Here is a 27,925-nt window from a genome sequence, read left to right on the forward strand (position 1 = left end):
GACATTGTTTCAAGTTGTTGTGCACTGGGGATTAGATAGTAAACTTGTGTTTTTTCTTGAGTGTGATGCCATGTTTGTTGCAGATATTTGAAAGAAAAAAACCGACCTCTCTCATTATTACATACAGGACCCCCAAACATAGCTGGCCCCGTCTATGCCTGTAACAGTTGAGTTGTTTCGTTTTATTGACATATTGTTTCAGGTGTTTGTGCACTGGGGATGAGATTGTCGTGTCTGACCCACACTCCGGAGCAGTAGGTGGCGGTAATGCACCATTAAGAACGCCAAACACTAAACTGAAGTACGTCGTCCTTGCGCATGCGCCTACTGAGCCGCTTCCGGTAGACGGAGCACTCGTGTAGAGACGAGCAACATAGTGTGGTCTATATGTTTGTGGTCATTCCTGCATTTATAGCTTTCTACTTATTTGTTTATCGCACGACTAACTCCATTTTGTAAATTTTTTCGTGTCAGGATAAACTCGCCTCGGTGAACTGAAGCTTTTCAGGCTAGCTTAGCTCACTAGTTAGCTTAGCTCGCTAGTTAGCTTAGCGTGCTAGCCGCGGAAGTTGTCAACACATCGCTAATCAGAGAAAATGTGTAATGTACAAATGTTGAGAGTGTTGGTGAATCAGCGACTAAATGAGGCTGTGGAAGAAATATTTGTAGTGTTGGAAAGAACGATAGCAGAGTACGAAGATGAACTTTCCCGAACAAAAGAGGAGAAGGAGCGACAACGTCAACTACTGGACGCTGTTTTCAAGAAGCTGCCGAGAACAGGTTTGTTTACTTCTTACTCTCACATGTTTACTAACTTTATATTTGTTAGCAGAGATGTGTCGACTGCAGTCCTCGCGTGGTAAAATCTCTGAGGCCTCGGTTAGCTTTATGTTACCATCTCTTATGTTATGATAGTATATATCTGTATCATGAATCAATTTAAGTGGACCCCGACTTAAACAAGTTGAAAAACTTATTCGGGTGTTACCATTTAGTGGTCATTTGTACGGAATATGTACTTCACTGTCTCATCAATCAACGGGTCGGTTTTGACCCATGTCTTAAATCAGCTGTAAAATACACTAAAAACAAGTATCTATCGTCCAACTTGTATCTCATCTCTTGGTTACCTTGTTAGGCTTCCTTATCCATGAAAATATTGGTTTTAATTAGAGATGTCCGATAATATCGGGCTGCTGATTATTATCGGCCGATAAATGCTTTAAAATGTAATATCGGAAATTATCGGTATCGGTTTCAAAATTATCGGTATCGGTTTCAAAATTATCGGTATCGGTTTCAAAAAGTAACATTTATGACTTTTTAAAACGCCGCTGTGTACACGGACGTAGAGAGAAGTACAGAGCGCCAATAAACCTTAAAGGCACTGCCTTTGCGTGCCGGCACAGTTACACAATATCTACGGCTTTTCACACACACAAGTGAATGCAACGCATACTTGGTCAACAGCCATACAGGTCACACTGAGGGTAGCCGTATAAACAACTTTAACACTGTTACAAAGATGCGCCACACTGTGAACCCACACCAAACAAGACTGACAAACACATTTCGGGAGAACATCCGCACCGTAACACAACGTAAACACAACAGAACAAATACCCAGAACCCCTTGCAGCACTAACTCTTCCGGGACGCTACAATATACACCCCCCGCTACCCCCTACCCAAAACCCCAACGCCGCCCACCTCTACCTCCTCATGCTCTCTCAGGGAGAGCATGTTCCAAATTCCAAGCTGCTTTTTTGAGGCATGTTAAAAAAATAATGCACTTTGTGACTTCAGTAATAAATATGGCAGTGCCATGTTGGCCTTTTTTTCCATAACTTGAGTTGATTTATTTTGGAATACCTTGTTACATTGTTTAATGCATCCAGCGGGGCATCACAACAAAATTAGGCATAATAATGTGTTAATTCCACGGCTGTATATATCGGTATCGGTTGATATCGGAATCGGTAATTAAGAGTTGGACAATATCGGGATATCGGCAAAAAAGCCAGTATCGGACATCTTTAGTTTTAATATTTTTGTTGTGAGCCATTGGGCCTTTTTTTGTCAGTATATCCCTCGATTTCAATTTAAAAAATGGTAAAATGAACCTCAAGAGAATCGTATTAATAAATAAAAGGTTGTTGTGTTACCTGACTATTACTGAGGGGTATTAGAACACATCTCTTGAATAAATGTGTTTTATTTATTTTTTCATTTTAATAATTTTAACTACAGTAACATCTATGGTGTGACGGGTCAATTTCGATCCATATATATTTACTTCAAGAAATAGGCTAAAAAGTATTTTTTTCAGGAACAGAACTTTAATACAAACACAAAATGAAAAGCAGAACAAGTCATAACACAAAATATAGATTTGCAAGGTCAAACAACCAATCAAGCAAATCAAACCAATAGAAATAAATTACTAGTTCCAAAACTAATAAAAAACAAAATCAGAGTAAAAGTCTCTGTGTGCAAGAACTTGCATGTGTATGTATGTGTGTTTAGATGCATGTGTGGCAAAAAGTGACACTTTTAGTGTGTTCTTTGCAGAGATATTTCTTGCAGTTGAAGCACAATACGTTTGTCTTTCTGTCCTTACTGCTTGGGCAGACCTGGCACCTCTTTCTTTTAGAATCAGGTGGCCTGAGTGGGGTTGTGGCAATGTCTGTTCTAGTTGGTGTTGAGGCAGAGCTGGCTGAGGAGGATGCTGGCGCGGATGCTCTTTGTGGTGCTGATGAAGTGGACGGAGTGCTAGGCGAGCTCTGCAGCTGTCTGACCAAGGCTGCAGCGTCTGGGTCTCGGGGCTTTTGCTCAATGTGTGGCTTGACAAGGGAATTTCCCAGCTCCTCAAGAAACATTCTCCGTTTGTTTTTTTTGGTTGAGGTCCACCCTTGGTGGATGTGGGTCAACAACACAAATGTATTACATGCAGACATATCGAGGATGTTGTAAAACACAACCATTGGCCATCTCCTAGTCATTCGCTGCCAAGTGTAAGTGGCAGTCAGGTTGTCCACTTCTCCTTTGTTTTTGTTATAGTCGAGGATAATTGTGGGCTTTTTGTCACTTCCTGATGACACAGCTGCATCTTTGTGAAGAGTAGACATAAGTATCACATTCCGTTTTTTTTTTGGGACAATAGAGACAACAGTGTTGGTGTCTGTAAAAGCAAACTTTGAGAAAAGCGGAGCCTTGTCCTTCACCTGCAAGATTTCAGCAGGCAGCTCAGGTTTATTTTTCTTCACTGTGCCCATCATGGTAAGTTTCCTCCTGAGAAGTTCTTGTCCAAGGTCATAGCTGGTAAAGAAATTGTCACAAGTGATATTGTGACCCTGCAGTCCAGTAGTTATATCAAGGACCACACATTTTCCTTGGTTTTTCTCAGGGATGCCACTCGTAGCTTTGCCTGTGTAAATCTGTAGATTCCAGGCATAGCTGGTTTTTGCATCACAGGCTGCCCAGATTTTTAAGCCGTACTTCCCTGGCTTACTGGGTATGTATTGTCGGAAGGGGCATTTTCCTGGGAAAGGGACAAGACGTTCATCCACTGTCACCTCTGGCCCTGGGTTGAACATCAGTGGAAGGAGCTGCACCCATCTGTCCCAGACATCCCTGATGGGGGCAAGCTTGTCAGATCTTGCTCTGGTATCTCTGTTGTCAAATCTGAGGACTCTTGATATCATATGAAAGGTCTGAAGTGACATTGTTGCCCGGAAAATATTTCTGCCTATCGATGCGTCCCAGAGACTATCGGTGGCCTCATTGCAGGATCTGTACACTCCAGCAATAAGAAGAACACAAATATAAGCATCCAGGTATTCCTCATCCATGTCTTTCCACATGTCGCCATGGACTTTTTTTCCTTCAAGGTTTGTCATAGCAGTGATGACTCTTTTTAGTGACAATGGCATAAATAGCTCAAAACATGTCTTGATGACAGTGACTCTCGTCACAGCAAACCTTGAGATTCCAGCGGTCATTTTGATGACATTTGCAGCAGCTGCCCTACCATGTAAATCATGAGGTACTGAGCTCCAACAGATCTTACTATTTTTGGACTTGAATCTTTAAGCGGTAGTAGCTTTACCACCGGTGACCTCCTGATCAGACTCACAGATGTGTCTGTGTCTTCTGGATGATACTCCACATTGTCTTCCGCCTCAGAAACCTGTTCATCCGTATCACTATGCTGCTCTGTGTCCTCTCCCTCATTTTCACCAAAAATATTATCCAGAACTTCTCTCACTGTAAATGTTTTTTTCATTTTTGCATGCTGCAAATTGGAGATGTGCACTCTGCAAGTCACCAACTCTATACTGAATTGACCTCACATGTCTGGACATGCCCGTCTTTGTTTGTTTTTGTACTAGATAACAAGGTAAAATAAGAATCTCCTAAAGCTCACATGATTGGGAGAGGAGCTGGCTGTCAGTGTGTTCAGTTTTGGCTGTAATTATTGCTTTATAATCTTATTTTTATAACTGGGTCGAAACCGACCCTAACAACACCAAGGTCATAATTTGAACAAGAGCATTTTGTAATTTAGTGGGAACATTTTTTTTTATTTTGTTGAAATAGAGGTTCCTGACAGATGCAAAAAAATTAATTTATGTGGTTCTTTTATGCATTTAAAAACTAAAACGGATCGGTGCCGACCCTAACACAAGACAAAGGTTAACAGGACTTGTTCTTTCTCGATAGGTAGGACAGACAACTTAGTCACCACAGAACACTGCGGGCTAGTGGTCATTGTGAGAATGACACGAGAGCACACAATAGGGAAACCTCACGATATTTCGTCATTAACACAAAAGAACACTGGAAAAACACTTTTGTCGTTTAAAAAACCAGAAAAGGAAAAATGACAATGGAATATTGTTTTTATTTGAATAGAGACAATACAGTTCAAAGGAGTTCCAAAACAATGAATGCAACTGCACAGAGTGTCTATAGCAGTGGTTCTTAGCCTTGTTGGAGGTACCGAACCCCACCGGTTTCATATGCGCATTCACCGAACCCTTCTTTAGTGAAAAATAAAATGTTGGGTTTTTTTTCAAATTCAAGACAAAGTTATATGTTTTTGGTAACACTTTAGTATGGGGAACATATTCTAAGTAACAAAGACTTAATTTAGAGTTTTTTGGACACTAGGGGCACATATTCTAACTAAGTAACAAAGACTTAATTTAGAGTTTTTTGGACACTAGGGGAACATATTCTAAGTAACAAAGACTTTATTTACAGTTTTTTGGACACTGGGGGAACATATTCTAAGTAACAAAGACTTAATTTAGAGTTTTTTTGACACTCGGGGAACATAGTCTAAGTAACAAAGACTTAACTTAGAGTTATTTGGTTAGGGTTAGAGGGTTAGGGTCAGGGTTAGAGGGTTAGGCTTATAATAAGGCCATGCCGAATAAGGCATTAATAAGTACTTAATAATGACTAGTTAAGAGCCAATATGTTACTAATTTGCATGTTAATAAGCAACTAATTAATGGTGAATATGTTCCCCATACTAAAGTGTTACCATGTTTTTTTACTGGTGCACAAAATGACCCGTGCATGAACATCACCTTGTTCAAACAACAAAACCAACACAGTGCATAAACTCACAACAAATTACACACCTGCAAATTAGTCTGACTTCTGCTGTTGCCGTATCCGTAATACGCCGATAGGGAGAAGTTTTTATTTACACGATGAGTCGGGTGTGTCTTGACCTCCGCCGAACCCCTGAGCCCGACTCACCGAACCCCTAGGGTTTGATCGAACCCAGGTTAAGAACCACTGGTCTATAGCTAATGCTAATTTACGTCCTTTCTCCCTAGCTGGCCTTTTAAAAGAAAAAACTCTTTTATATATATATATGTGTGTACATATATATATATTTATAAGCTGTATATATATATATATATATATATATATATATATATATATATATATATATGTATGTGTATATATATATATATATATATATATATATATATATATATATATATATATATATATATATATATATATATATATATATATATATTAGGGCTGCAACAACTAATCGATTAGTTGTAAAAATAGTTGGCGATTAATTTAGTCATCGATTCGTTGGAGCTATGCGCATGCATGGAGGCTATTTTTTAATTTTTAGGTTTTTTTAGTTTTATAAACCTTTGTTTATAAACTGCAACATTTACAAACAGCTGAGAAACAATAATTAAAATAAGTACAAAAACAATACAAAACAGTGCCAGGGCGGTGCTGAGGCTACGTCTCATGAGGAGCCAGTAAGCCAGCCAATGATGTGTCATGTGCAGCTCACGTGACGACGCCATCTCCTTTGCTGGAAACATTCGAAAAATGGTGCAGGAAAACAGTACGGATAGTTCAGCGGATAAACATCTTGAGGTTATTGCTTCTATGGAGAAAAGTGTACGACCTAAGTCGTCAAAAGTGTGGGAACACTTTACTTTAAAGACTTCAAAGAAGACCGTTTCCTGCAAAATGGCACGGAAGTACAACATTGCTTCAAGAGCACCTGAAGAAGAAACATGTTAAGCCATGGATGAAGGGAACTCACGGTACGTAACTTTTTAAGTCCATAGTGGCAACAGGCATTTATGAGTTCAGCTTTTTTGTGGGTAACGTTAGCGTTATGCCTTTGTTGCAACGCGGGGCTGATAATTTGTCTCTGGCACATTTGACTCCGTTTTGAGAGAGAAAACGCACGGTTACCAATTTCGAAATAAACGTAAGGGACAGAAATATCTCGGGTTGGTTTCATAATGGATCAATGTAGCCGGGCCAGATAAAGCTATATAAATCTATTTAGATTTGAGTGACGCTTTAGTATAACTAAACGTTATGAAGGTGCTGGAATATTTCATGCTATTATTCAGAGGCAGCCTAAAATGAATCCTTTATTATTCACAACAGAAACGTGTACAATATCTGATTCAGTTCTGATCTGATGAGTTACATTTCTGTGTTATTATTGGTGTATGCTGCACCCCCAATGTCCAGAACATGGTGCCAGTATGCTGTTTTTTTTCAATAAAATACTGGAAAAGATAGAAATGTAGTTTGTCTCTTTTATCCGATTATTAATCGATTAATCGAAGTAATATTCGACAGATTAATCGATTATCAAATTAGTTGTTAGTTGCAGCCCTAATATATATATATATATATATATATATATATATATATATATATATATTTATACAGTGAAATAAAATACAAGGTAGGACCTAAAAAAAAGTACAACTAGATTGTGTGCAGTTTTGATTTCCCTTTAGCTTACATTTCAACTTTGTTTTGAACAGATTCACATCTGACATTAAAGCAGCAGCAGAATCGAAAAACAAGTTGACTTTATACGCTTCATTGTGTTTTATTGTATCTATTAAACCATGTACAATTGTATTTACAATCCGCAAAGTATGTGAAAACACTGTCTAAACATAACAATACGCCATAAATTCAGTCAGCCATTTTAAATATTCTGCCCCGAATACCGTCGGCCATTTTTAGAGAGTAACGCTTCTGCACTCTGACCGTATTATTAGATCAGTCATACTGGAATTATTGGTGTTTATCATTTAAAATCCTTATGTAAGACAATAACACATATTCTTGGCTTTTTTATACATTCGAAATTGTAAACAAATCGCTATCTGTTGAGTCAACAGATGGAGGGTCCTCTCAATATACTCTCTAAAAACATCCAGAAAGTGCCAATAATATTTCATTTACACAATATGATTTTCCTGAGGAGCTTAACAGGACAAAAAAAGTGATTATAAGCACCAAGGCAGACTGACTATTTTAGCGGCGCATTAAGTAGCAGTGAGGTAATAACCGCACGTTCCCCATGCGGACAGACTGAATCGCAGGCTTAAATTTCCTTCTCCGCTCCTTCATCTTTGTGCCGGCACGGCATCCCCGCCGCTTTTTCCGTCGTTCCACGGGAATGTCCGGCCGCGCTCCCCGTAGCGCTGGGGGCAAGGAGAGCGCAAGCACCTCCTTGCGTGTGTAAACAAAGGGCTGCTCAACTGAGCACAGCCGAACACAAAACGGCCCAGAAAGAAAAGTAACGAAAACACACAAAAGCGTCCAAGAACCATTATTAGTGGTTGATGCAAAAGATAAGTGATGAAAAAGTTGAGAAGAACACCAAGAAGGAAGTAAAAATGAAGGAAGTCTCAGGAGCTACTGTGATGTGCTGCCACTCTTTCAGGCGCACGCTCCGCCTGTTTCAAAAAAAGTAGACAACTTAGCTAGGAGAATGTTGTTGTTGACTGTGTCACATTTCTTGCTCTTACCTGCTTTTGGTGGTAAGATCTAGACACCTTGCATACTCGGACAGTTTGCACGCTGCTTGCTGCACAGGCGCCATATTGGCTTGGTTGTCCACCACTTCGTTTACGTCTAAAGTCACGTGACTGAATGGAACCTATAGTGGTTGTATGGTCTGCTGACAACATCCAGATGAAAGATATCTTTGTTTTTAATATTGCACTTAAAGAAAAACGTTGCCGTGATAATAATATTGATGTATCCTCCAGCCCTACGAATCGTATAATATGCTTAAAGGCCTACTGAAATGAATTTTTATTTATTTAAACGGGGATAGCAGATCCATTCTATGTGTCATACTTGATCATTTCGCGATATTGCCATATTTTTGCTGAAAGGATTTAGTAGAGAACAACGACGATAAAGATCGCAACTTTTGGTATCTGATAAAAAAAAGCCTTGCCCCTACCGGAAGTAGCGTGACGTAGTCAATTGAAAGGCTCCTCACATTTTCCTATTGTTTTCAATGCAGCTAGAGCGATTCGGACCGAGAAAGCGACGATTACCCCATTAATTTGAGCGAGGATGAAAGATTTGTGGATGAGGAACGTTAGAGTGAAGGACTAGAATGCAGTGCAAGACATATCTTTTTTCGCTCTGACCGTAGCTTAGGTACAAGGGCTCATTGGATTCCACACTCTCTCCTTTTTCTATTGTGGATCACGGATTTGTATTTTAAACCACCTCGGATACTATATCCTCTTGAAAATGAAATTCGAGAATGCGAAATGGACATTCACAGTGACTTTTATCTCCACGACAATACATCGACGAAACACTTTAGCTAACGTGATAGCATCGTGCTTAACTGCATATAGAAACAAAATAAATAAATCCCTGACTGGAAGGATAGACAGAAGATCAACAATACTATTAAACCATGGACATGTAAATACACGGTTAATGCTTTCCAGCCTGGCGAAGGTTAACAATGCAGTAATGGAATGTTCTGAGCGTTCTAAGCGCTACAAAGTGTGTGACCTCCCATCGTCCAAGCACCCAATGCTGTCATTTTGGCTCTAATATAGAGCCTCTTCATGCTGCCACCTAGGGCTGGGCGGTATACCAGTATTACAGTTAAAATCGGTATATTTTAGAAACAGAGATATATTTGATTTAATACCGCCATACCGGTATCTTTTGGTGTGCTTTTGACGGCCGTTTGCCATTCTCTGCGCCTGACGGGCGCAGGACAGGGCATTCCCTTTGACTCAGCCCCGCCCCTCGCGTGTTTACGTAGGCTTGTCTGATGCACAACAACGCAGCACAACACACTTTTCAAAAGAACATGGAGGCTCCGGTGCCGACTTCTCGACTGTCAAGTGATGCAATACTTTGGTCAGTGCCTGCATTTGGCGATTGGTGAGTGACTACAGCTTTATTTACACATACACCAATTTGCTTGGGAACCTATATGTCTCCTTGTAGCGACTTTATTGTTAATCTCTTTTGTTTACTTTTATCAGTTCTGTTAAAGACAACTAGCGATAGCTCATCTCCGCTGATCGCTCTGTGTTTCAAATTTTTAGCTACTCAGCTTGATAGCCATAGCCCGTGTGGACTGAAGAATAGTCTTCCTCTCAGGGAATAAAACACGCTGGTCAATTCCAAATTCTTTTGGATGACATACTGTATATGTTGAGTAAAAAGGACCCCAGAGACAGAATGGCACAATACCAAGTTTTACTGAAGCTTCAGGAGACCAGTCCTTACAATGCAACCATAACATCAGCAAGCGAGGTCAAAATCCAAACAAAAAGAGTCAGCTTATGTAGAGCCAAAACAGCCCCTCTCGCCCAGAAAGGAGCGCTGCTGCTTCTTCAAAACAGATAAGGAGCTGGCCAAAACAGCTCTGTGAGCCAACAAGCAGGAGCCCTTAAGACAAAACAAAGACTTTACTAGTGGACATAAGATAAAAGCAAGGAGGTCATGAGAAGACACACATTAGCTGCTTTAAACATGACTGTGGATTAAAAAAGAACACTTAAAAATATTACATTCTCACAGTAGTTTCAAACTGAACAACCAAGCGGCCTTCACCACAGTGAGCGAGTAGAAGCTCCATCTATCCCCGCGCACAAGCATGAGGCTATAAACCTAACGTTAATGAACAAAACTAACAAAATCTATTTTGACATAGACACGGCTAAATAACTACTCTATAAGAATAAGCAACACGTTACGTTACTACTTACAACAAAAACTGAGTACTCCCAACACCGGTTATATCGCCATAAAACACTTAGGCAACCTTAAGCACTTTGCAGGTTGTGTTTAAGATACCAGTATATATTGTATATCACCGTGCGGCCTAAAAATATCAGTTTAGGTTTATAATGCCCAGCCCTACTGCCACCACGGGTCAAAAAGGATACAGCTCACCAAACCAAAGCAAAATCAACTAGACCGGGGGTCAGCAACTTGCGGCTCTTTAGCACCGTCCTAGTGGCTCTCTGGAGCTTTTTTAAAAATGAAAAAAGATGGGGGTAAAATATATTTGTTGTTTTAATAATGTTTCTGTAGTAGGACAAACATAACACAAACCTTCCTAATTGTTAGCAAAGCCCACTGTTTAATATCTTTGTATTTATGCTTCACTGATGAGAGTGTTTGGCCTGCACCGTTATGTCCTACTAATTTTGGCGGTCCTTGAACTTACCGTAGTTTGTTTACATGTACAACTTCCTCCGACGCTGCTACAGAAAGACGTGTTTTATGCCACTCCTTCTTTGTCTCATTTTGTCCACCAAATGTTTTATGCTGTGCGTGATTGCACAAAGGTGAGCTTTGTTGATGTTATTGACTTGCCTGGAGTGCTAATAATCCATGCTAACATGCTACTTAGGCCGGCTGTGTGTACATATTGCATCATTATGCCTCGTTTGTAGGTATATTTGAGTTAATTTAATTTCCTTTACTTATGTCCTCTGTGTATTTAATTTATATTTGCATGTCTGATGACACATGTAATATTGACTGCATTTATGTTTGTGTGCCATGTTGTTCCAGACCACAGCAAACATTACCCAGCTTGCAAAAATTGTAATAAATCCATTGGAAGAAGACAGCATGCCATTTCCTTTAACTTGGACACACATATCTATACATTTGGCAGTTTTAAGCCAGTAATTTTTGTATTTTTGGTCCAATATGGCTCTTTCAACTTGTTTGTTTGCCGACACCTGAACTAGACCCACCCAAACAAAGCATAAATGTCTCCCACGTGTTCCTTTTTATGGTTTCCCCATTTTTTAAGGTTTCCTTATTTGCTTTTTCTTTTTGGTTTCTTGCTCTTCTTTCTCTTTTTGATTCACCCACACTGTATTCCTTCAAAGATTTGCTCAAGATTCCGTTAAAACAATTTGTATCTTGTTCTGTTTTGTCCTTCGGGTGTATGAGCAGCTCTCCTTTTTTATATGTAAGGCTTTACTGCTCAGGTTATTTTTTATTTTTTCATGACTTGTTTTATTACTTCTGTTATCTCTGGACAAGGACAAGGTCTTATTTCATTGACTAAAGCTGGTTTGTTTGTTTTCTTGTCTCTGGCAGACGGCTTTGAAGGAAATCTTCCTGAGCAGCAGGAGTGGTCTACCAGGATGGAGCAGGAAGAGGCACAGCCAGCGCAAACTAAGGGGGATGAGGAGTACCCACAACCCCCTTACCTTAAAGAGGACATTAAGGAGCCACAGCTCATTCACATTGAAGAGGAAGATGAGGAGCCACTGCCCCAGCATATTAAGGAGGAAGGGGAGGAGCCACAGCACCCTCACATTAAAGAGAAGGAAGATGAGGTGCCAGATTCCCCCATGTCAAAGAGAAAAAGTCACAGCCCATCTACCTTAAGAATTAAGAGGATGAGCCACAAACCCCCTCAAAATAAAGAAGAGGAGGAACACAGCATCAGTCAAGACGGAGAGCATCTTAAAGGACTGGAGGAGGTTGATGTCACCAAGATGCCATTGACCGTTGTCATTGTGAAGAGTGAAGATGATGAGGGTGAAGGTGAGGAGAAGGGAGAGGTGGAGCCTCCAACTCCACACATGACAACAGAAGCTGATGGAGACCACTGTGGAGGATCACAAGCAGACAAGCTCTTCGCTCCACTATCAGATAGTGACGACATAACGTCACACTCTCCTGACACTGATGATGAAGACTCTAAAGCTGACATGACACGTCACACTGACAACAAACACTTGAAATGCTCTTGCTGTGACAAAACCTTTAAATACCCATGTCATCTGAAAACACACATGAGAACGCACACTGGAGAAAAACCATTCCTGTGCTCAGTTTGCAGCAAAAGCTTCGCACGAAAGCAACTTTTGAAATTACACATGAGACTGCACACTGGTGAAAAAACCTTATTGTGCTCAGTTTGTAGTAAAAGATTCCCTACAAAGCAAAGTTTGAGATTACACATGAGAATGCACACTGGAGAAAAACCATTCGTGTGTTCAGTTTGTAATAAGAGATTCACTCAGAAAGGAAATTTGATGAGACACGAGAATACACATCGCAGAGAAAGTGTTGAGTTGCAGTGTGTGTGATGAAAGATTCTCATATACCATCTGGTCAAAAGTTTACATACACTTGTAAAGAACATAATGTCATTGCTGTCTTCAGTTTCCAAAAACAATTATCTCAGTTTTATCTTCATTTAGTTGTAGGAAATGTTGGCACATCCAGTGTTTGACTTGCTCAATGCACTGGCATAGAAGATCTATGGGTTTAAGTCAGGACTTTGGGAAGGCCATTCTAAAATATCCATTCTAGCCTGATTTAGCCATTCCTTTACCATGTTTGACGTGTTTTTGGGGTCATTGTCCTGTTGGAACACCCAACTGCGCCCAAGACCCGGCCTCCGGGCTGATGATTTTAGGTTGTCCTGAAGTATTTGGAGGTAATCCTCCTTTTTCATTGTCCCATTTACTCTCTGTAAAGCACCAGTTCTATTGGCAGCAAAACAGGCCCAGAGCATAATACTACCACCACCATGCTTGACGGTAAGCATTGTGTTCCTGGGATTAAAGGCCTCACATTTTCTCCTCCAAACATATTGCTGGGTATTGTGGCCAAACAGCTCAATTTTTGTTTCATCTGACATGACATGAACAAAGATAAAACCTTCTGGAGGAAAGTTCTGTGGTCAGATGAAACAAAAATTTAGCTGTTTGGCCAAAATACCCAGCAATATGTTTGGAGGAGAAAAGGTGAGGCCTTTGATCCCAGGAACACCACCCCTACCGTCAAGCATGGTGGTGGTCGTATTATGCTCTGGGCCTGTTTTGCTGCCAATGGAACCCAGCCGATTTGCTCACATTTTCAGTAGAGCCATAATAAATTCATAAAAGAACCAAACTTCATGAATGTGTTTTCATGAAACACAAGTGTGCTGGTGAGAACAGCAGCAGCAAATGAAGATACAGGATGTCTGTCGTGTTAGACAAATCCCATTGTTGATGCAGATGATCACATCTGCTGTACAGATTTCATTTACAAAAGAAGGGTTGGATACGTCTCTTGTTGCCTTATTTGTATTTGACTGGGCAGTACGGTGGCGCAGTGGTCTTTCTTTATGGAGTTTGCATATTCCCCTGTGACTGCGTGGGTTCTCTCCGGGTACTCCGGCTTCTTACCGCCTCCAAAGACACACACCTGGGAATAAGCGGTTTGGCATCACTATTTAGTCCCTCGTGTGAATGTTGTCTATCTGTGTTGGGCCTGCGATGAGTTGGCGACTTGTCCAGGGTGTACCCTGCCTTCCGCCCGAGTATAGCTGGGATAGGCTCCAGCATCCCGCAACCCTGAGGGATACAAGCGTACATGTGGTAGATGGAAATGTTTGGATATATTTTGTGTTCGGGGCAGGAGGGGAAGAGGAGACAGAGAGATAACAAATACAGTATATGAAAATGTGATACCAGTAATTACAAAGAAAAACTAATTAGTGAAGTAGATGGTAAAGACAACAAATATTATTACACAACAATTGAAACAAAAACACCAATACAAATAACAATATTGAACTAGAAGAGGCAATTCCTGAAGGAATTGTGTATGAATGTAGTATGAATGTAAGAATTGTTGGAATGGTTTGAATGTTGAAGAGTTTGAATTTCCAGGAAAACCGGAATTTGGTTTGGAACTTAGAAAAAAGGTCCAATTCATTTTCAATGGGAATTTCATTGAAATGTGGGAATTTGGGGAAAAAAGGGATTTTTTTTTTTTTTAAATACTAAAAAAAAAGAGTAATGTCTGAATGAGTGATGATTGGTGGTTGGTTGTTGGTGTTGGAATTTTCATATCGGCCGAGAAATGTTAAAGTAGTAACATGCTGAATTGAAAAATGGCATTACGGAATTTCCTGGAATTTCGGGAAAACCGGCAATTGTTCCAGTTCAAAAAACAACTTTTGTTTTTTGTCCTAATTAAGAGGAATGTTTGGACGGTGGAACGGTTGAAATGCGTTGAAAAATGTGAAAGGAGTAGTTGCCAGAAAAAAGGGTGGAAATAGGGCTTTGGAAAACCAGAAATTATGGAAAATCCTGGAATTTTTTGGAACTTGGAAAAAGAGTAGTTTGAATGTCCAGAATGGTGGAATATGTTGAAGGTGGAATGGTTTGAATAGTTTGAAAAATGTGGAAATGGTGGAAGTTTGAAAAATGGCCAATTCATTTTGAATGGGGAAAAATGTCCCGGAAAACCTGGAATTCTGGGAAATCTGGGAATTTTTGGAATGTGTCAAGGGAAAGCCCGCGATTCCTGTATAGGCTGAACCGTTTGAAGTTGGAACGGTTTAAATCGGGTGAAAAATGTGGAAGGTAGAGCGCGCCAAAGTCTGGAGAAGAAGAAGAAGTTGAATAATAAATAGATGAATGTTGGTGTAGAAAAGCATATGTGGGAATGTTTTGGAGCATTCACACAATAACGATGATGAAACAGTACTTACCATATTGTACAAACGTATTAACACAAATGTGCGTACAAAAAACTAAACGGTTTAGCACCATCTTACCTTGCTGATTGTATTGTAAATAATGTAAATAATTCAATGTGATTATCTTGTGTGATGACTGTATTATGATGATAGTATATATGATAGTATATATCTGTATCATGAATCAATTTAAGTGGACCCCGACTTAAACAAGTTGAAAAACTTATTCGGGTGTTACCATTTAGTGGTCAATTGTACGGAATATGTACTTCACTGTGCAACCTACTAATAAAAGTCTCAATCAATCAATCAATCAATCAATCAAATTGTACCTAATTTTCGGTACCGAAATGTAGGTTCCAAAAACGCAGGCTTATTAGTGACCCCTTAGAGCCCCCTAAAAAAGTGTGCCGCCTATAGAGCGTTTTCTATTTGGACTCCAGTACTCTGGAATGTTCTACCGCCAATAGTTTGAGACGTTCGCTCAGTAGAAGCAATCAAGTCCCGACTTAATACTCACTTCTATGCTCTAGCTTGTGCATAGATGGATCCTGTTTAGACCAGTTGACCTGCCGCTCCTCTGCTTTGTCCCTCCCCTCCTGCCTGGAGAGGACACCAGGTGGTCAGGAATCATTTCTGGCGAGGTAGCAGTCTGGAGGAAGTGCTCGCTGAGCAGAGTTGTGATCCAAGGAGAATCAGTCTTCCATCCTGACTATTTGATGGCTTCCGAGTGGACTGGACTCTCACAATATCTATTCATGAAAAGAAGGATAACAGATTTAGAATAAAACACTTTATTGTCATTAAACATGAGAGCATGGCCAAAATACAGCTACTCTGTTAATATATAAGTAGACATGAGTTAACAATGTCTTAAAATGATGTGGGTGAAGGCTTGTTTAATTGTGTGAATGTTCCCAAACATTCACAGACATATGGTTTTCTACACCAAAATTAATCTATTATTCTACTTCTTCTCCAGATTTTGCCGCGCTCTACCTTCCACATTTTTCATCCGATTCAAACCGTTCCAACTTCAAACTGGTCCGCCTATTTAGGACTTGCGAGATTTCCCTTGACAAATTCCAAAGATTCCCACAATTCACGGTTCTCCGGGACATTTTTCCCCTTCAAAATGAATTGCCATTTTTCAAACTTCCATTTCCATATTTTACAACCGATTCAAGCCATTCCACCTTCAACACATTCCACTCATCCTGGACATTCAAACTATCATTTTGCCAAGTTCTAAAAAATTCCAGGAATTCCCAGGATTCCCATTTTTTCTGTTGACTACTCTCTCCACATTTTTCAACCGTTCCACCTTCAAAACATTCTTCTTAATCAGAACAAAAAACAAAGTAGTTATGAACTGGGAAAATCCTTGGTTTTCCAGAAATTCCAGGAATTCCTTAATACCATTTCTCAATTAAAAATGTTACTACTTCAACATTTCTCGACCGATTTGAAAATTTCCAACACCAACCATTCAGAACATTAAAATGATTTAGCATTTTCAAAAAATAATTCCCGCTTTTCCCGAAATTCCCTTTTAATTGAATGGGACATTTTTCAAAGTTCCACAACCCCCACATTATTTATCCGATTCAAACCGTTCCAACTTCAAAAATATTCAGCCTGTTCAGGAATTGTGTGCTCTCCTTCAATAATAATAATTTTAAAAAAAACGGATTTCCAAGAATTCCCAGTTTTTAGGGACATTTTCTCCATTAAAAATTAATTATACATTTTTCAAACTTCCACAATTCCCAAATTTTCAACCGAATTCAAACCATTCCACCTTCAACACATTCAATTCATCCTGGAAATTCAAACAACCATTTTTTCACCTTCAACAAATTTCCAGGAATTCCTGTTTTTTTCTTACCTTATCTCCAACCTTTTTTAGTGCGACGACTCCTTTCACATTTTTCAACCCATTTCAAGCGTCCACCGTCAAAACATTCCTCTTAGTCAGGACAAAAAAATCAAGTTGGTTTAAAGACTTGAAAAATTCCCGGTTTTCCCGAAATTCTGTAATACCATTTTTCAATTAAAAAACTGTTACTACTTCAACATTTCTCGACCGATTTGAAAAATTCCAACACCAACCATTCAGAACATTCAAATGTTTTAGCATTTTCAAAAAAATTCCCGCTTTTCCCAGAATTCCCTTTGAAAAGAATAGGACATTTTTGAAAGTTCCACAACCCCCACATTTTTATCCGATTCAAACCGTTCCAACTTCAAAATATTCAGCCTGTTCAGGAATTTCGTCTCTACTTCAATATTTAAAAACAATTCCCGTATTTCCAAGAATTCCCAGTTTTTAGGGACATTTTCTCTATTCAAAATTAATTATCCATTTTTCAAACTTCCACAATTCCCACATTTTTCAACCGAATCAAACCATTCCACCTTCAACACATTCAATTCATCCTGGAAATTCAAACAACCATTTTTCCACCTTCAACAAATTTCCAGGAATTCCTGTTTTTTTCTTACCTTATCTCCAACCTTTTTTTAGTGCGATGACTCCTTTCACATTTTTCAACCCATTTCAAGCGTTCCACCGTCAAAACATTCCTCTTAGTCAAGACAAAAAAATCAAGTTGGTTTAAAGACTTGACAAATTCCCGGTTTTCCCGAAATTCTGTAATACCATTTTTCAATTTAAAAACTGTTACTACTTCAACATTTCTCGACCAATTTGAAAATTTCCAACACCAACCATTCAGAACATTAAAATGTTTTAGCATTTTCAAAAAAATCCCCGCTTTCCCAAAATTCCATTTGAAAAGAATGGGACATTTTTGAAAGTTCCACAACCCCCACATTTTTTATCCGTTTCAAACCGTTCCAACTTCAAAATATTCAGCCTGTTCAGGAATTGTGTTCTCTACTTCAATAATTAAAAACAATTCCTGGATTTCCTAGAATTCACCGTTTTTAGGGACATTTTCTCCATTCAAAATTAATTATCCATTTTTCAAACTTCCACAATTCCCACATTTTTCAACCGATTCAAACCTTTTAACCTTCAACACATTCAATTCATCCTGGAAATTCAAACAACCACCTTCGACACATTTCCAGGAATTCCTGTTTTATTCTAACCTTATTTCCAACCTTTTTTGGTGCGATGACTCCTTTCATATTGTTCAACCCATTTCAGCCGTTCCACTGTCAAAACATTCCTCTTAGTCAGGACAAATAAATCCAGTTGGTTTAAGGACTTGGAAAATTCCCGGTTTTCACGAAATTTCGTAATACCATTTTTCAATTAAAAAACTCTTACTACTTCAAAATTTCTTGACCGATTTAAACAATTCCAACACCAACCAATGCAGCTCTTTCAGGACATTCATGCTCCTAATCATTTTCAAAATAATCCCGCTTTTCTCAAAATTCCCAAATTTCCAGGAAGTTCCCATTGAAATGAATGGGACCTTTTTCCAAGTTGCACAGTCCCCACATTTTTCAACCTATTCAAACCATTCCAACATCAACACATTCCGCTCATCCTGGATATTCAAACTAACACTTTCCCAAGTTCCAAACCAAATTCCGGTTTTCCTGGAAATTCAAACTCTTCAACATTCAAACTGTTCTTATATTCATACTACATTCTGTCTGCATTTCAGTTCAACTTCAGCATTGGAGCATTCACACGCAATTCCTTCAGGAATTGCCTCGTCTCGTTATTCATTTTATTTTGACATTGTTTCAAGTTGTTGTGCACTGGGGATTAGATCGTAAACTTGTGTGTTTTTTCTTGCATATATGGATCCTGTTTAGACCAGTTGACCTGCTGCTTCTCAGTTTTGACCCTCCTCCCCTGCCTGGAGAGGACACCAGGTGGCCAGGGATCATTTCTGGAGAGGTCGCAGTCTGGAGGACTTGGTGAAGAATTTTTTAACTATTTTATTTTATTTTATTTTGACATTGTTCCAAGTTGTTGTGCACTGGGGATTAGATCGTAAACTTGTGTTTTTTCTTGAGTGTGATGCCATGTTTGTTGCAGGTGTTTGAAAGAAAAAAACCGACCTCTCTCATTATCCCCCCCAGGTCAAGTCAGAGTTCATACAGGACCCCCAAACATAGCTGGCCCTGTCTATGCCTGTAACAGTTGAGTTGTTTCGTTTTATTGACATATTGTTTCAGGTGTTTGTGCACTGGGGATGAGATTGTCATGTCTGATCCCCACTCCGGAGCAGTAGGTGGCGGTAATGCACCATTAAGAACGCCAAACACTAAACAGAAGTACGTCGTCCTTGCGCATGCGCCTACTGAGCCGCTTCCGGTAGACGGAGCTTTGCGTAGAGACGAGCAACATAGTGTGGTCTATATGTTTGTGGTCATTCCTGCATTTATAGCTTTCTACTTATTTGTTTATCGCACGACTAACTACATTTTGTAAATTTTTTCGTGTCAGGATAAACTCGCCTCCGTGAACTGAAGCTTTTCAGGCTAGCTTAGTTCGCTAGTTAGCTTAGCTCGCTAGTTAGCTTAGCGTGCTAGCCGCGGAAGTTGTCAACACATCGCTAAGCAGAGAAAATGTGTAAAGTACAAATGTTGAGAGTGTTGGTGAATCAGCGACTAAATGAGGCTGTGGAAGAAATATTTGTAGTGTTGGAAAGAACGATAGCAGAGTACGAAGATGAACTTTCCCGAACAAAAGAGGAGAAGGAGCGACAACGTCAACTACTGGACGCTGTTTTCAAGAAGCTGCCGAGAACAGGTTTGTTTACTTCTTATTCTCACATGTTTACTAACTTTATATTTGTTAGCAGAGATGTGTCGACAGCAGTCCTCGCGTGGTAAACTCGGTTCTCTTAACAGGACTTGTTCTTTCTCGATAAGTAGGACAGACAACTTAGTCACCACAGAACACTGCCGACTAGTGGTCATTGTGAGAATGACACGAGAGCACACAATATATACAGTCGTGGTCAAAAGTTTACATACACTTGTAAAGAACATAATGTCATGGCTGTCTTGAGTTTCCAATCATTTCTACAACTCTTATTTTTTGTGATAGAGTGATTGGAGCACATACTTGTTGGTCACAAAAAACATTCATGAAGTTTGGTTCTTTATTAATTTATTATGGGTCTACTGAAAATGTGAGCAAAGGTGCTGGGTCAAAAGTATACATACAGCAATGTTAATATTTGCTTACATGTCCCATGGCAAGTTTCACTGCAATAAGGTGCTTTTGGTAGCCATCCACAAGCTTCTGCTTGAATTTTTGACCACTCCTCTTGACAAAATTGGTGCAGTTCAGCTAAATGTGTTGGTTTTCTGACATGGACTTGTTTCTTCAGCATTGTCCACACGTTTAAGTCAGGACTTTGTGAAGACCATTCTAAAACCTTCATTGTAGCCTGATTTAGCCATTCCTTTACCACTTTTGACGTGTGTTTTGGGTCATTGTCCTGTTGGAACACCCAACTAAATTGAGAGCTTTGCCTTCCGGCTCAGCTCCTTCTTCGCCACAACGGATCGATACAGCGTTCTCATTACTGAAGACGCCGCACCGATCCTCCTGTCGATCTCACGATCCACTCTTCCCTCACTCGTGAACAAGACTCCGAGGTACTTGAACTCCTCCACTTGGGGAAGGGTCTCCTCCTCCCCAACCCGGAGATGGCACTCCACCCTTTTCCGGGCGAGAACCATGGACTCAGACTTAGAGGTGCTGATTCTATATATATATATATATATATATATATATATATATATATATATATATATATATATATATATATATATATATATATAATGTATATATTAGGGGTGTAACGGTACACAACAATTTTGGTTCGGTACGTACCTCGGTTTAGAGGTCACGGTTCGGTTCATTTTCGGTACAGTAAGAAAACAACAAAATATAAATTTTTTGGTTATTTATATACCAAATTTTTAAACAATGGCATAACATACATATACACACAGGGTCCATTGCCAGGGTTAATGTGGTCAACTTATATAAAATAAAAAATAAATAAGATAAGGCTCAGAATGGTTTCTTAACAAAACCTTTCTACATATAAAGTGCTTTTTTTGATTGATTGATTGAGACTTTTATTAGTAGATTGCACAGTACAGTACATATTCTGTACAATTGACCACTAAATGGCAACACCTGAATACGTTTTTCAACTTGTTTAAGTCGGGGTCCACGTTAATCAACATTAAACTGCATCAAGTTGTTGCTCAGATTAAATAAAATGACAAAACCTTTCTTCTACATATAAAAAGTGCAACATTAAACAGTTTGAAGTCAACTCAGCCTCAGATGAACTTTTCTTCCCCCCCCCCCAGCCTGGCTAACTTGGCAGTCAGAGGATGTATGGGCTTATTGTTCTTCCACCATAGAAGTGGCTCAAATCTAGTTTTTAATGCAATATGGACTTAAATCTGCTGCTATAAAAACATTTGTTCTTGCTTAAGCCCTGCCTGACTCGCCGAGGAGAGACTGCTTGAATGTGGTGGTGACGCTTCAAATGAGTTAGCATGTTTGACGTGTTGTCAGAAGCAGCTGCTGAACAATGTCGGCAAACCTCCGTCCTCCATTGTTGTATCGCGCAGCCAAAGTGTTCCCAAACGGGAGATTTAACGAGGCAGGAGGGTCTTCCAGCTCTGGCTTTTACATGTTGTAGTAGCCTGGTCGTTGCTAGCATGCCGTGAGATAGGCTCCAGCACCCCCGCGACCCCGAACGGGACAAGCGGTAGAAAATGGATGGATGGATTGATGGATGTTCCTTTTGAAGGTTTCCTCATTTTTTAAGGTTTCCTTATTTGCTTTTTCTTTTTGGTTTCTTGCTCTTCTTTCTCTTTCTGTTCTTTCTTTTTTGTGTTTAAAGGCCTACTGAAATGAATTTTTTTTACTTAAACGGGGATAGCAGATCTATTCTATGTGTCATACTTGATCATTTCGCGATATTGCCATATTTTTGCTGAAAGGATTTAGTATAGAACAACGACGATAAAGATTGCAACTTTTGGTATCTGATAAAAAAAAAAAGGCTTGCCCCTACCGGAAGTAGCGTGACGTAGTCAGTTGAACATATACGCAAAGTTCCCTATTGTTTACAATGATGGCCGCATGAAGTGAGAGAGATTCGGACCGAGAAAGCGACAATTTCCCCATTAATTTGAGCGAGGATGAAAGATTTGTGGATGAGTAAAGTGCAAGTGAAGGACTAGTGGGGAGTTGAAGCTATTCAGATAGGGAAGATGCTGTGAGAGCCGGGGGTGACCTGATATTCAGCTGGGAATGACTACAACAGTAAATAAACACAAGACATATATATACTCTATTAGCCACAACACAACCAGGCTTATATTTAATATGCCACAAATTAATCCTGCATAAAAACACCTACGTGTTTGTTATGCTAGCTCCTAGCTCCTCTGCTAGCTCCTAGCTTCATATAACACGCCAATACAATTCAAACACCTGATCAACACACACAATCACTCAGCCCAAAAGACCGTTCACCTAACCCAAGGTTCATAAAGCTCATATATTTTTAAAAAGTTACGTACGTGACGTGCACGTACGGTCAAGCTATCAAATGTTTAGCAGCCAAGGCTGCATACTCACAGTACCTGATATTCAGCTGGGAATGACTAAAACAGTAAATAAACACAAGACATATATTTACTCTATTAGCCACAACACAACCAGGCTTATATTTAATATGACACAAATTAATCCTGCATAAAAACACCTACGTCTTTGTTATGCTAACTCCTAGCTCCTATGCTAGCTCCTAGCTCCATAGAACACGCCAATACAATTCAAACACCTGATCAACACGCACAATCACTCAGCCCAAAAGACCGTTCACCTAACCCAAGGTTCATAAAGCTTATATATTTTTAAAAAGTTACGTACATACGCAAAAAAAAGTTGCGCACATACGGTCAAGCGATCAAATGTTTAGAAGCCAAAGCTGCATACTCACAGTAGCACGTCTGCGTCTTTGTCATCCAAATCAAAGTAATCCTGGTAAGAGTCTGTGTTGTCCCAGTTCTCTACAGGCGTCTGTGTATCGAAGTCAAAAGTCCTCCTGGTTAGAGTCTCTGTTATCCGAGTTCTTCCATCTTGACTGCATCTTTCGGGAATGTAAACAAAGAAGCGCCGGCTGTGTACTGTTGTGGCTGACTACGTTCGAAAAATACGTCCATTTCGCACCGACAACTTTCTTCTTTGCTTGCTCAGCTTCCTTCTCCATAATGCAATGAACATGATTGAAACAGATTCACGAACACAGATGTCCAGAATACTGTGGAATTATGAAATGAAAACAGAGCTTTTTCGTATTGGCTTCAATGTGGAAGGCATACCCGTGTTCGCCGGTCTACGTCACGCGCATACGTCATCCTCAGAGGCGTTTCGAACCGGAAGTTTAGCGGCAAATTTAAAATGTCACTTTATAAGTTAACCCGGCCGTATTGGCATGTGTTATAATGTTAAGATTTCATCATTGATATATAAACTATCAGACTGCGTGGTCGGTAGTAGTGGGTTTCAGTAGGCCTTTAAGTGCAGTCAAGGAACATATGCATGTTTTTTGTATCCTGTTCTGTTTTATCCTTTGGTTGTATGAGAAGCTCTCTTATTTGTATGTAAGGCTTTACTGCTCAGGTTATTTTGTCTTTTTTTCATGACTTGTTTTATTACTTCTGTTATCCTTGATGTAAGGTACGGTTACGACATACTGCATGTCAACGTGGCGACTGATAAGATGCTCCAAGACATTATCAGAATATATACTGGTGAAGGACAATGTCTTATTTTAATTGACTAAAGCTGGACTTTTCTAAAGCGTTTGTTTGTTTTCTTGTCTCCGGCAGACGGCTTTGAAGAAAATCTTCCTGAGCAGCAGGAGTGGTCTACCAGGATGGAGCAGGAAGAGGCACAGCCAGCGCACACTAAGGGGGATGAAGAGTACCCAAAACCCCCTTACCTTAAAGGGGACATTAAGGAGCCACAGCTCATTCACATTGAAGAGGAAGATGAGGAGCCACTGCCCCAGCATGTTAAGGAGGAAGGGGAGGAGCCACAGCACCCTCACATTAAAGAAGAGGTGCCAGATTCCCCCATGTCAAAGAGAAAAAGTCACAGCCCATCTACCTTAAAAATTAAGAGGATGAGCCACAAACCCCCTCAAAATAAAGAAGAGGAGGAACACAGCATCAGTCAAGACGGAGAGCATCTGGAAGGACTGGAGGAGGTTGATGTCACCAAGATGCCATTGACCGTTGTCATTGTGAAGAGTGAAGATGATGAGGGTGAAGGTGAGGAGAAGGGAGAGGTGGAGCCTCCAACTCCACACATGACAACAGAAGCTGATGGAGACCACTGTGGAGGATCACAAGCAGACAAGCTCTTCGCTCCACTATCAGATAGTGACGACATAACGTCACACTCTCCTGACACTGATGATGAAGAAGATGATGACACTGATTATGGAGACTCTAAAGCTGACATGACACGTCGCAGTGACAACAAACACACGAAATGCCCTTACTGTGACAAAACCTTTAAATACCCATGTCATCTGAAAACACACATGAGAACGCACACTGGAGAAAAACCATTCCTGTGCTCAGTTTGCAGTAAAAGCTTCGCACGAAAGGAATGTTTGAAATTACACATGAGACTGCACACTGGTGAAAAAACATTCCTCTGCTCAGTTTGTAGTAAAAGATTCCCTGTAAAGCAAAGTTTGAAAGTACACATGAGAATGCACACCGGAGAAAAACCATTCCTGTGCTCAGTTTGTAGTAAAAGATTCCCTGTAAAGCAAAGTTTGAAAGTACACATGAGAATGCACACTGGAGAAAAACCATTCCTGTGCTCAGTTTGTAGTAAAAGATTCACTATAAAGAAAAGTTTGAAATTACACATGAGACTGCACACTGGAGAGAAACCATTCCTGTGCTCAGCTTGTAGTGAAAGATTCCCTACAAAGCAACGTTTGAAATTACACATGAGAATGCACACTGGAGAAAAACCGTTCATGTGTTTTGTTTGTAATAAGAGATTCACTCAGAAAGGAAATTTGATGACACACATGAAAACACACACCGGAGAAAAAGGGTGAGTTGCAGTGTGTGTGATAAAGATTGTCATATAAGTACCAGTGTAAGAAACACAAGTGTGCTGGTGAGAACAGCAGCACACAAATCACATTGTTGATGCAGATGATCACATCTGATGTACAGATTTAATTCACAAAAGAAGGGTTTGATACGTCTCTTGTTGCCTTATTGGTATTTGACTTTATTAAATGTTTGAATGGGCAGTACGGTGACGCAGTGGTCTTTCTTTATGGAGTTTGCATTTCCCCCTGTGATTGCCGTGCTATAGGCACGCTTGTTTTGTTTGTATCCCGAATGATTGATGGAAAATAAATCTTACCCGCACCTTGCATCAGGAGTTCCGTCTGCATCTTGGGAGAACGACCCGCGCGTAAACAACCGTGACAATAATAGCCCCAGAATCAGCGAGAGCGGGGGCGGAAGATGATTCATTGGCAGACAACACGGTAATTGACCCAGGATGATGATCAGTACTTGACCTGAAAACCAATGTTGGGTTAGTTACTGAAAACCAGTAACTAGTTACAGTTACTTTATTTCAAAAGTAACTTAGTTACTTACACCAAAAAGTAATGCGTTACTGTGAAAAGTAACTAGTTACTTCTTTTCTTCTTTTTTTTTTAAGGCTCCCATTAATGCCCTTTTAGCCTACATTTCAGTACTGTTATTGCACTGGAGAATAATACAATCTGTTGATCAACTTGACATGCATTTGCATCACTGAACTCTGCTAAGCAATGTGGTCTACATACAAAGACAAAGATATGTTTCAAAGGGCCAATATATTTCAGGACAGAACAAATTGACAAAACTATTTTAAATAGCTGCAACATAACATACATAAGCAACAAACCGCATAATAACATGTCACAACATAGCTGTAAACCTGGCTTCACCCAAGGAAGGCACACATGACATGATTATATGTCATGTCACTATATACAGCACACATACTGCTATACACACGCCTAACCAGGCTTTTTTTTCTCTCAAGGAATTGTGAAATAAAATCATGTCTTCAGGAGATCAACACTGTACTGAAGCCCAGAACACTATGCATTTCCCCAGTTTTAGTTTAGAGAAAAGGAAATATTGGCCTGGCCCACTAAGATCCCTCTTTATGTTTGTGAACTTTATAGTCTATACATTTAGAGTGATGTGATAATCAAACACTCTAGAAGTCTAGAATGAAAGTATATAAGAGAATTGACAGAGTGTGTGTACCTTCAGTGCTGAATGATGAGCAGAGGCAGAGTTTGGAGTGTCTTCTTTAGCTCGCTTTCCATGTTTATGTACTCACTTTCCAGGTACTTGGAACATGTTCTCCGTGCCATTTGCTGTTTGATGCCCGATATCATGCTAATTAGCTGGCTGAAAGCGGGTGACTCCACTGTAGAAATAGCCTGCATGTCTTCTACCACATACGCTGCAATGGCTCTATCAATGTTGTCTTGGCTAGCAGTTAAAATCCAGCCGCTGTTACTGAGGTGGTGGAGGTGAAGTGGCATCGGAGTCTGTGTCTCTCTTTACTAGCTTTGTCGAAGCATGTTGCTTTTGTAGGTGTTTCAGCAGATTTGAATTGCTGTTTTTGGCAGTAGATAGGATCTTTGATCCAAGACACAACTTAAATTTAACTAAAATGTTCTTTTCTTTGTGCTCGACAAAAGAAAAGTAGTGAGAATATCTCCATGTTAAGAAACTTGTTAGTAAACACAGACACGCCACGCCCGCCAAAACGCCCCAACACACACACACACATACACACACAGCGCGCCTCTTGTGAGACAGGAAGATTCAGAAGGACGACACCGCAGCTCTCCAATAACACACACTCAGATCTTCTCAGTTTCTAGCCGATACTATATAAAAATAACGTTAAATAACGCAGTAAGGCATCATGTAGTAACCGTAACTGAGTTACTGAATATCAAAAATAACGCGTTAGACTACTAGTTACCGCCGAAAATAACGGCATTACAGTAACGCGTTACTTTCCCAACACTGCTGAGAACACAACACCTGCTCCAGGAAAGACGCTCCAGAGTTGCATTTGTGGCTGGGCGAAGGTTACATCTGCTGCAGGCCAGAAGATACATCAAGGCAAGAAAAAGTGCTTGAAAAAAGTGGCGCAAGCATCTTGCATCGACCACTACTTATTAAGAAGCAAGTGAAGTTCAGCGGCAGGACAAAAACCATAGTCCGCAGAACATCAATCCCCCACTCCTAAAGGAGGAGGAGGAGGAATAAAGCACAGCAGAGAACCATGAGCCTAGCCTACAGCATCACGTAACAGAGTCTAAGATCCAGGAGTGGAAGCCACCCATTAGCCGGCCAAAATCCTTTGAGAAAAAGTTGTGGGAAACTGTCAACACAGACCTCATCTTGCAGTTGGAGCAGCTTTGCGGAGATGCAGTGAAGAAACTGGAAAGAGTGGGAGAGCTCATCTGCAACTACAGAGCAGAAGGCTTCGGCATTGCAGACAAAAGGAGA

The 27,925-nt window shown here is 40.0% G+C and overlaps 3 protein-coding genes across 3 annotated transcripts; 2 read left to right on the plus strand and 1 right to left on the minus strand.

Moving 5' to 3' along the window:
• The first annotated feature begins 344 nt into the window (after positions 1–344).
• Positions 345–13,329, plus strand: LOC133631923 (zinc finger protein 37-like). The gene is made up of 2 exons (XM_062024114.1): positions 345–780; positions 11,926–13,329. Exons 1-2 carry the CDS (start codon positions 597–599, stop codon positions 12,924–12,926), a joined length of 1,185 nt encoding a protein of 394 aa, XP_061880098.1. The 5' UTR covers positions 345–596; the 3' UTR covers positions 12,927–13,329.
• Positions 2,523–3,596, minus strand: LOC133632072 (piggyBac transposable element-derived protein 4-like). Its single transcript, XM_062024309.1, has 2 exons — positions 3,353–3,596; positions 2,523–3,265 (listed from the first exon to the last, which is right to left on the minus strand). The coding sequence occupies exons 1-2, from the start codon at positions 3,594–3,596 to the stop codon at positions 2,523–2,525; spliced, it is 987 nt and encodes a 328-aa protein (XP_061880293.1).
• Positions 13,330–19,613: 6,284 nt separating the features above from the next.
• On the plus strand, positions 19,614–25,631 carry LOC133631924 (zinc finger protein 37-like). The gene is made up of 2 exons (XM_062024115.1): positions 19,614–20,057; positions 24,185–25,631. Exons 1-2 carry the CDS (start codon positions 19,874–19,876, stop codon positions 25,435–25,437), a joined length of 1,437 nt encoding a protein of 478 aa, XP_061880099.1. The 5' UTR covers positions 19,614–19,873; the 3' UTR covers positions 25,438–25,631.
• The last annotated feature ends 2,294 nt before the right edge of the window (positions 25,632–27,925 follow it).

This window comes from Entelurus aequoreus, linkage group LG17 (assembly GCF_033978785.1).
Source record: "Entelurus aequoreus isolate RoL-2023_Sb linkage group LG17, RoL_Eaeq_v1.1, whole genome shotgun sequence".
Classification (NCBI taxonomy): Eukaryota; Metazoa; Chordata; class Actinopteri; order Syngnathiformes; family Syngnathidae; genus Entelurus; species Entelurus aequoreus.